The sequence below is a fragment of the Erythranthe guttata genome, chromosome 3 (genome assembly GCF_056151865.1).
Source record: "Erythranthe guttata isolate IM_541 chromosome 3, IM_541, whole genome shotgun sequence".
Taxonomy (NCBI): Eukaryota; Viridiplantae; Streptophyta; class Magnoliopsida; order Lamiales; family Phrymaceae; genus Erythranthe; species Erythranthe guttata.
In genome coordinates this window covers 2609082-2618969 of record NC_142535.1, presented here as the reverse complement: position 1 = coordinate 2618969, position 9888 = coordinate 2609082, and the positions used below count along the sequence as shown (strand labels likewise).

Here is a 9888-nt window from a genome sequence, read left to right as displayed (position 1 = left end):
TATATATATATATATATATATATATATATATATATATATATATATATATATATATATATATATATATATATATATATATATATATATATATTCCTTTTACTTTGATTGTTTAGAAATTAAAATATTGTTAAAAAATAGTAAATAATTAAATTTTAAAATTATTAAAAATTTATTAATCAAATTAAGTATAGATTTTTTAAATCATATTAATGGAATTTAAGTTTTTTTTTTTCATGTAGCGATAGTTTAAAATATATACAAAAATTATGTGATAATAAAAATAAAAATAAATTAAAGATCCCATTGTATAATTAAGATATAACAAAAATAAAATAATTAAAATATTTAAAAAATATAAGAATTTATGAATTGCAAAATCCTGGTGGTATTTGTGTCTTTTTACATGAAGTCAACACTCAAATGAGAAATGGGCCAAGAGTGCAATTTAAATAATTTCACAGGGGGTTTTTGCTAGTTTATTTATCATAGGGGGGTTTTCGCTATTTAGAGATTACACAGGGGTACTTTTTGCAGTTTACTCATATATATATATATATATATATATATATATATATATATATATATATATATATATATATATATATATATATATATATGCATAATTGGGCCAATCCAATAGCTTATAATTCCTTTACCTACAGGGCCACGAATCCAATATTGAAGATCACTACCACCGATGCCCAATCACCTTCAAGTAAGGTTTTGACCCAACAATCTCAACTAAGGTATAAATAAATGTTTGAACTCATTCATTCCTTAAGGTACGTCCTATTATCTGAGCAATACTACAACATGTATTCTCAGGACCTTTTCTAGTATCCGGATTAACCCCCGGCCTAGTTCACGTGTTCTATGATCGCAGGTATCTCAAGGTCATCAAGCTCGTGAGCCAGTGATCCACTCTGCTCTTCCAGCTCATCCTACTTCAACACTCTAAGGTGATCTAATATCTCTAGCATCATCATCACACACACACACACACACACACACATATATATATCCTATTTTGTAGTCAATTTTTTTAATTACGTACTTTCACAGACACACACACACATATAAAATAAATAATTCGATTATATATATTTTCTACTATTCACTTTATAATTCATTAAAAATAATTTCTATGAACAAGATATTCCATCTAATAATAAAAAATATTCTGTTAAAGTTAACAAAATTATATTCAAATGGGTACTATATTAAGATAGACTATACATATAAATTATAAAAGGATAAAAATGACACAATTGGGAAATGAAGGAGAAATGTGAAACTAAATATTAAGATGATGGGTTATTAATGATATTTCAAACAATTTGAAATAGTACCTTGGGAAATTAAGAAGTAAGTCAAATTACCAAAACACCCTTCCGTTAATTATCGATGGGAATTTGAACAAGTGGTGAATGGGTTTCTCGGTTGCCGGTGACACATCCCTTATTATTTTTACCTATAAATACCCCTCGCACCTATGCCTTCATTTGCATCACTTCTTCCGACTCTCAATTATATTCTCTCTCTCTCTCTCTACAAACGCCGCTCTCAATTATATTCTCTCTCTACACACATAATAAAACTAGTACTATATAGTATTATTTAATTTTTATTATTAATATATTAATATATATTAATCGTTTCTCTCTCTAAACTCTGACCCTTTTTCCCCCTTTCTCTCTCCTCTTTTCTCCCAGCTGATAAAATTAAGCTTGAGAAGAAAGACAAATATTAAATTGATTGGTAGGGGAAAAAAATATATTAATTGGATCGTAAGAAAATTCACGAAGTAATGAGTTTGACTATTAATTAATTGATTTAAATCTTGCAGTGTTGGCTATTTTGTCGATCTGAATATTGAATTTTCTTCGTGGATTTTGGCAATGAATCAGTGACTACGAGATTATTGCCCTGTTGTTGGTAAGTTAGTTTGCTTTTATTTTTTATTTTTCGTAATTATTTATATTCGGAATGTTGATTCTCGTTTGGGTTTGAGTGATGAATTGATTGATTAGGTTAATCAGTTTTTGTTAATTTGAAGGGATTGATTTGATAGTAATTGGGGGCTAGGGTTAGCTTGCAGGGCCGTACAATGTGCTAATTTGTTCTTCATTTTACACGTTTTCTGTAAAGGGTTTCTTTATTTATTTTTTTCCAGTTTTGTTCTTGTAGTGTGTTCAATTATTCGATGATTCGATGATAGATCGATTTTCAGTAAAAGACGAGCAGCATGCAATCTCTGAATTTTTTGACTCTGTGTGAAACCGATTATTTCATCCCTGTTGTTACATTGATATATAATTTCCCCTTCGTTTACTGCAATGGTGTTATGAGGCTTCAGTTTCTTCATAATCATATTTTATGCCGATGTGACGTTTACAGGAGCCATTGAGGGGTTATTGTATAAAATTAATTTACCATAATGCCAAGTAAATGTTGTGGTTGAAGAAACCCATTGATTGTGAAAGTATTTTTGTACATTCTGTGTTCTTTGACTCTACGTGTTTTTAACGAGTATTATGCACTTCGTTCTTACACGGTTTCTTTTCCAAAACTTTTATGCAGAAGGTTCTTTTAATTTTATTTGGCCAATCCCAAGGGCTGGTATTTTTGCTGATTGACACGTTGGTTGGCATGTTATGTTCCTGTTCTAATAGTAATTATCCGAATAAAATTACGAGTAGACATTATTGGAAATATCTGTTTGCTTGTATGCAACTGCTTGCTAAATGGGCTCCAAAGGAAGGCTGCTATTTGATCTTAATGTACCCCCTGCTGAGAATGACGATGATAATGATGATATTGTTTGCTTCCAGCCTCAGAGGGCTATTCCTTCTTCAACTACTGCAACAACCGACTTGTTTACAGCATCTTCTGGTCCCCAAGGGATATTAAATAACCATGCTTTCTCCCATGATTCATCCGTGTCTGGTTTCCAGCCTTTTGTGAGGTCTAATTTTGTCCAGGGATCTGATATTTCTGCTGAAAAAAGGAGTTCTAGGGACACTCTCTCCGATTTTGCCTCATCTTCTAAACCGAGCAATGGCCAGGATATAAAGGCTGCACCAAACCTGCAATCAGGTTCTGTGAAATCTGAAGTTATAGAGAAGGAAGAAGGTGAATGGTCTGATGGAGAGGGATCTGGTGATGCTTGCAGAACAAGTATTATTCACGAAAACTCAAGTGTGACAAGTGATAAACAGGTTTCGGGGAAAGGCAAGGTTGATACGATGGGAAGTAGTGTTATGGTTGGAGATGTGGAGACAATATCTTCTAACTCTCGTGATGTTAAGAATGAAAATGAGACCCCTATATTAGGTTTGGATCCAGAAGCAAATGATAAGAAAGATGTGAGAACTATTGATGGTCCGGAAGATTCTGCTCCACCCCCAAAACAAAGAGAAATTAAAGGAGTTGAAGCAAATCATGCATTAAAGTATGGAAATAATCTTGGAAAGCGGTCGAGATTTGACCAGCAGAAGGAAGCAATGCTAGGAAAAAAGCGTAGCAGGCAGACCATGTTTCTCAATTTAGAAGATGTTAAGCAAGTTGGTGTGTTAAAGTCTTCAACCCCTAGAAGGCAGATTCCTGCACCGACTATAACCCGGAATATGATAGAAGCTCGTACCACTCTGCCATCTGCTGAGCACGAAGATAAGCAAAACCAGCCCGCGGTCAGGGATACACATCCAGCTGATTTACCTAGCAATGAAAAAAATAGTTTAGTGGAGTCAAATGAAAATAAACCTGAAAGTATTGGTGACAGTAGTTCTGGGAATTTCGGACCTCCTAGAAGTTTGAATAGCTCGACAGAACTCTCTTCAGAAGTACAAACAGCACCTGTTCCTAGACAGAATTCATGGAAGCTTCCCCCTGATACAAGGCATCTTAAGAATTCGCAGAACTCTGGTAGGAAATCAGCTGTTAGCAGTCAGAACTCGGCTGATCTTAAATTTGGCGCAAAAAAAGTACCTTCCAAGAAGCAATCTTTTACAAGCAATCAATATCAAGATTCATCAGTGGAACGTCTTCTGCGTGAGGTGACAAACGAGAAGTTTTGGCATCATCCAGGTATCTAATTTTTCAAAGTCGTACTAGTTGTCAGAATTGGAAGGGGATCATTATGATGTTAACTTGTAATATTGCCACTCCCCTTAGCTTTCTAGTGCAGTTGTACAGTTTGGTTTAGGTGCATCATAGACATTATATGCTATACTTGATGCTTTAGTTCAAAAGTGTGGAATAAGTATGATTGTGTTTTCCTTGTTGTGGCAGTCAGAAATTTTAGGGTTACCTTTTATATTGATGCATATTCTGTTGTCTTCTTCCTATTAGATTGTTTACACACTGGAAGTGGGACCGTTTTTTGAGTACTGGTATCGTAAAACCGTAGGATTTTACGTATCTTTTACATTTATTTTGCATGTGGAATTTAAATTTTATGTGTCAACATGTATACAACATCTCCTAACATGAATAAATTATGTCCCAACATAAACAATATATGTGATTTTGGTAGACCAATCCTATCAGCAAAGACAATCTTTTCTATGGTGATATTGGCGAGCTTGTCTTGCCATTGGTTCTGTTCACAAAATACATGCCGGACAGTGCCTACTTCTGCTATAGCCAAAGAACATTTTCTTGCCAAATAAGTGTGTTCTCAATTTGCCATATAAATGAATGCAAGATCAATTTATATGCTAAGACGGAGTCCGATAAAATATAACTTCAGGAATAGGGTACGAATATCTCTACTAGTACAAATATAACTCCGTCTTAGTACAAATATAATAGGTTTGAGAAACCCGCAATGAAATTTCCTCGATTATCTCTAATAAGTGATAACACCTATACATTTTATATCTTCCTGTTGATGATTTTATATCCTTGGTAATAGTGAGGTTCACTAGAATTTGCATTCATTCCAGTATGTGCCTTTATCAGTAAATATTGCGTATGATCTGAATTTGATTCATTTGAATATCCTCAAAGACTGGCACATATTGCTTTGACTTTTTTATTCGGTTTGCATACTGGGTGTTTGAGTGCTGCTATTGCTAATTGTTCCTTAGTGACTCTCAGCCCTAGTTTTGACATATCTACTACTGTACATTCCAAGCTCATCATTAGTTTGTTATCCAGTTATGTGTAATGGATTCAAGACCTAACTGCAGCTAGTGTTTTGCAGAGTTTTCTGGCGTTTTGTCCTTGATATTTTTCCTTCATTCCTTGTGTCTTTCTTATTTTATTTCAGCAGCTTTTAGTTATGACTGTTTCTTTTGTTATGGATAACTATTGGTCGTAGATTTGTTTCATATATGTTTATTTCTTTATTTCTGAAAAAAACAGAGGAAGAGGAGCTCCAGCGCGTTCCTGGTCAATTTGATTCAGTAGAAGAGTATATCAGCGTATTTGAGCCTTTGCTTTTTGAAGAATGCCGAGCACAGCTATATAGTTCGTGGGAGGAATCATCAGAAACAGTTTCCGGTCATGTTAGGGTATCCATAAAAAGCATTGAAAAGCGTGAAAGGGGTATTATTCTATTATCCCAACTTTTTTTTATACTAGAACTTGATGCAGTTCAGTATCTAAATAAAATGAAAACGTTCTGCACGCCCAGTCTGATGTTGTTGTGATTCTTTTTTTGCCCGGTCTGTTGTTGTTTGCTCCTGATTCCTGAAAATTGTGATTTCTGCGGTTATGAATATTCATTTCCACTTATCTTGATTTTGTCATTATCAGATACCGCAAAACGTATCTGCTAGTTATGTGTGTATGTTTGTTCAGTACTTAAGGAAGGAGATGCGCAGTCAATTCTTTTAATCTCATTTTGCTTTTCTGCTATTGGCTCTCCCAGGATGGTTTGATGTGATACTAATTCCGCCACATGAATACAAATGGACCTTTAAGGAAGGAGAGGTTGCAGTTCTTTCATCCCCTAGGCCCGGTGCAGGTTACTTCTTGAATAAATTTTCTTCCTTTTTGTTTCACAATAAACTGTAAATCTGACTGTGATTTGTAATTGGAAAGCCATATGTTTACATACTTTAAATGATAAAATGCAGTCAATATTAGGAGGAATAATGCCGGGGCTAGGGATGATGAGGAGAAGGCAGAAGTTAATGGTCGTGTTGCTGGAACAGTGAGGAGACATATACCTATTGATACCCGAGAAAAACATATTGGGGCAATTCTTCACTTCTATGTTGGGGATTTATATGATTCGAGCAGGTCAGTAATAATAACTTTTTGTCCTACGACTCTTTTCAGTTTACAGTACTTTATTTTTTAGTGCTGGGACCATTACCACTTTTTGCATCAATATTTATTGCTGTTACTTTGTTTTTATTACTGTAGCAAGATTAACGAGGATCACATTCTGCGGAAGCTCCATCCAGGGGACGTTTGGTACCTTACTCAGCTTGGTTCTCTGGCAACCACACAGCGTGAATATGTTGCTCTGCATGCATTCCGTCGTCTTAATTTGCAGGTTCTATTTGAAACTTAGTTTGCAGCTAGTGACATCAATCAGTGTGATGCTTTTATGCTTGACATTTATGATACCCTCTTGCAGATGCAAAATGCGATTCTTCAGCCTAGTCCTGACCATTTCCCAAAATATGAAGAACAGCCACCTGCAATGCCTGATTGCTTCACTCCAAATTTTGTTGAATATCTGCACAAGACTTTTAACGGACCCCAGCTAGCAGCGATTCAATGGGCCGCAACTCATACTGCTGCTGGTACATCGAATGGCGTGGCAAAAAAGCAAGATCCATGGCCTTTTACTTTAGTTCAGGGCCCCCCTGGCACTGGTAAAACACATACAGTATCGGGAATGCTTAATGTGATCCATCTTGTCCAGTATCAGCACTATTACACTGCATTGCTAAAGAAAGTTGCACCCGAAAGCTATAAGCAGGTTAATGAGAGCAGCTCAGATAATGTGGCTGTTGGATCTATTGATGAAGTTCTCCAGAGCATGGATCACAATCTCTTTCGAACTCTTCCAAAACTTTGCCCAAAACCTAGGATGCTTGTCTGTGCTCCCTCAAATGCCGCAACTGATGAACTGCTTTCACGTGTCTTAGATCGTGGATTTGTTGATGGTGAAATGAAAGTTTATCGACCTGATGTCGCTCGGGTTGGAGTGGATTCGCAGACTCGAGCTGCACAGGCAGTTTCTGTGGAAAGAAGAACTGAACTACTTCTGATGAAGAGCCGTGATGAAGTTCATGGATGGATGCACAATTTAAGGATCCGAGAAAATCAGTTATCTCATGAAATTGCTCATTACCAGAGAGAGCTCACAGTCACTGCTGCCAGTGTTCGTGCACAAGGATCTGTTGGTGTTGATCCAGATGTTCTTATGGCCAGAGACCAAACACGGGACGGTTTACTTCAAAAACTTGCAGCTGCAGTTGAGAACAAAGACAAAACATTAGTGGAGATGTCTCGACTTTTCATTTTGGAAGGCAGATTTCGTGGTGGTGGCAATTTTAATTTGGAGGAAGCCCGTGCAGATCTTGAGGCTAGTTTTGCCAATGAAGCTGAAATAGTTTTCACTACAGTCTCGAGCAGTGGGCGGAAATTGTTTTCTCGTCTAACGCACGGCTTTGACATGGTTGTGATTGATGAAGCGGCACAGGCTAGTGAAGTAGCAGTGCTGCCTCCACTTTCTCTCGGTGCTGCTCGCTGTGTTCTTGTGGGAGATCCTCAGCAACTTCCTGCTACTGTCATCAGTAAGGCAGCTGGAACATTGTTGTACAGTCGAAGCCTTTTCGAGAGGTTCCAACAAGCTGGCTGCCCAACAATGCTTTTATCCGTGCAGTATAGAATGCATCCCCATATTAGGGATTTTCCTTCGAGGTACTTTTACCAAGGACGCCTTACTGATAGTGAGAGTGTTTCTAATCTTCCAGATGAGATTTATTATAAAGATCCTTTACTGAGGCCGTACGTCTTTTTCGATGTTACTTACGGTCGAGAATCTCATCGTGGAGGGTCTGTTTCTTATCAGAATACACAGGAAGCGCAGTTTTGTGTTCGTTTGTATGAACATCTTCAGAAAACATTGAAATCATTAGGGGTTGGGAAAGTGTCCGTTGGCATCATCACTCCGTATAAGCTGCAACTGAAATGTCTCCAACGGGAGTTCAAGGATATATTGAATTCAGATGAAGGAAAAGACATTTATATTAATACAGTGGATGCTTTCCAAGGCCAAGAACGTGATGTCATTATTATGTCATGTGTTCGTGCATCCAGTCATGGGGTTGGGTTTGTTTCAGACATCCGCCGAATGAATGTTGCTCTTACTCGAGCAAAAAGAGCACTCTGGGTGAGATTTGTCTTCCTCCTTTATGTCTTTAACCACCTAAGTGTTGTTTTCTCCTTTTTTTATATCTCGAGAACCTTTTTATATAATTTTGTTTCTAATTTCTGACAGGTTATGGGAAATGCGAACGCTCTGATGCAATCTGAGGATTGGGCTGCGTTGATTAATGATGCCAAAGCACGGAACTGTTTCTTGGACATGGATTCTCTGCCAAAAGACTTTATACCTGAATCTTCGACATATGGCACATTTTCTTCAATGAATTCGAGTGCGAGGGGCTTGAGATCTGGACCAAGATATAATAGGTCACATGATTCACACTTTGAGTCCAGGTCTAGGTCTGGAACACCGTCAGAAGACGATGAGAAGTCCAATTTATCTACACTTCCTAGGAATGGAAATCATCGTATTTTAAGACAAGGAGCAGAAACTTCATTGAATGGTTTTGATCAACCTAGTGATAAATCTCGAGATACCTGGCAAAACGGCATTCCGAAGAAGCAAAATGCTGCTGGTGGTTTTGTAAAGCGAGACCTGTAGCATCAGGTTTACTGTGATGGAATATGGTTGTGGTCTTAAAAGCGATTCGAGCACAATCCCATGCTTCACCTCGTGATTTGGTTGGTGGATATTACGAGGGGCGTTCTAGTCAACCCGGGAGCTGAAAGTACGATCATGTGTACCAACTGTTGCACTTTGAAGAAGATGGAGTTGAAGCTTGAAGATGGGTTTATGAAGTTTCAATTTGATGCGAAGATCAAGATTTGCCACATTTTGATCCATGCCTTGGTGGGATTTTGGGTAAGATTTCCTTGTACTATGAAATTACTTAGACTTGAATGGGCATGGATTTTCGTAAGTTCAGTGAATTGTTCGGTTAGATTCTATGATCGTGGGATTTCTGATGCAGTGATGGGGCATGACTTGTTGGATATGATGAAAGTCGGAGTTTGCTTGTGTTAGAAAGTCATTTGAGCCGGTGGAACGATATATATACACTCTTAGCGCGCAAGTTACAAATATCTTGGCCGAAAAACGTTGGGAATCAGTTTCTCGGATTGTGGTGGTGGCTGATAGTTTTACTCTTAACTGGAAATTCGTAATCTGGTTGAAGAATGTGAACCAGATGAGTTGATGAACAGTGGACGAGGCGTAGAATGTAGGAACACATAGGAATTCTTTTTTTTTTTTACAGATAAATATATTTTTCTTTATATGCCTTTATTAGTGCTCCGAAGTTGTACATTTTTAGAAGATAAATTTCAACGCAAACTTCTTACGGTATTCAATCACTTTTCACCATGTTATTTATTGCCTTCTGCTACTAAAGTAGCTGTAGGGGAATATGTTTATGTAGTTGTTTTTTAAACACAGGTGCACATGTTGTAACACATTCCGTTGGATTCATCGACAGTCATTCTTCGGAGAGGTTTGCGACCTGTAAGAAGAATTGTTACGTCGAAAGTCGAAACTAGTTATTGAATAATAGAATGTCATTTTATTATGTTGAGAGAGAGAGAGAGAGAGAGAGA

At 37.0% G+C, this 9888-nt stretch overlaps 1 protein-coding gene across 4 annotated transcripts; it reads left to right on the top strand.

Annotated features, from left to right (window-relative positions):
• The first annotated feature begins 1616 nt into the window (after positions 1–1616).
• Positions 1617–9663, top strand: LOC105962529 (putative helicase MAGATAMA 3). Of its 4 annotated transcripts, none has more exons than XR_016030215.1 (10): positions 1617–1758; positions 1847–1935; positions 2581–4086; positions 5368–5550; positions 5876–5971; positions 6084–6249; positions 6376–6508; positions 6593–8359; positions 8468–9157; positions 9267–9663. XR_016030215.1 is itself a non-coding variant. In XM_012986842.2 (9 exons), exons 3-9 carry the CDS (start codon positions 2745–2747, stop codon positions 8894–8896), a joined length of 4116 nt encoding a protein of 1371 aa, XP_012842296.2. In that variant the 5' UTR covers positions 1617–1758; positions 1847–1935; positions 2581–2744; the 3' UTR covers positions 8897–9663. The 4 variants fall into 4 exon arrangements, 1 of the variants encoding a protein (XP_012842296.2); XR_016030214.1 differs by having other exon boundaries at positions 9217–9663; XM_012986842.2 differs by having other exon boundaries at positions 8468–9663.
• The last annotated feature ends 225 nt before the right edge of the window (positions 9664–9888 follow it).

What these genes read in the sequence shown, in the direction of transcription:
- LOC105962529 (XM_012986842.2), top strand. Translation starts at nt 2,745, where the DNA reads ATGGGCTCCAAAGGAAGGCTGCTATTTGATCTTAATGTACCCCCTGCT. An exon ending in CATTGAAAAGCGTGAAAGGG is followed by an intron (nt 5,551 to 5,875) that starts GTATTATTCTAT and finishes TGGCTCTCCCAG; the next exon opens with GATGGTTTGATGTGATACTA. An exon ending in GAGCAAAAAGAGCACTCTGG is followed by an intron (nt 8,360 to 8,467) that starts GTGAGATTTGTC and finishes AATTTCTGACAG; the next exon opens with GTTATGGGAAATGCGAACGC.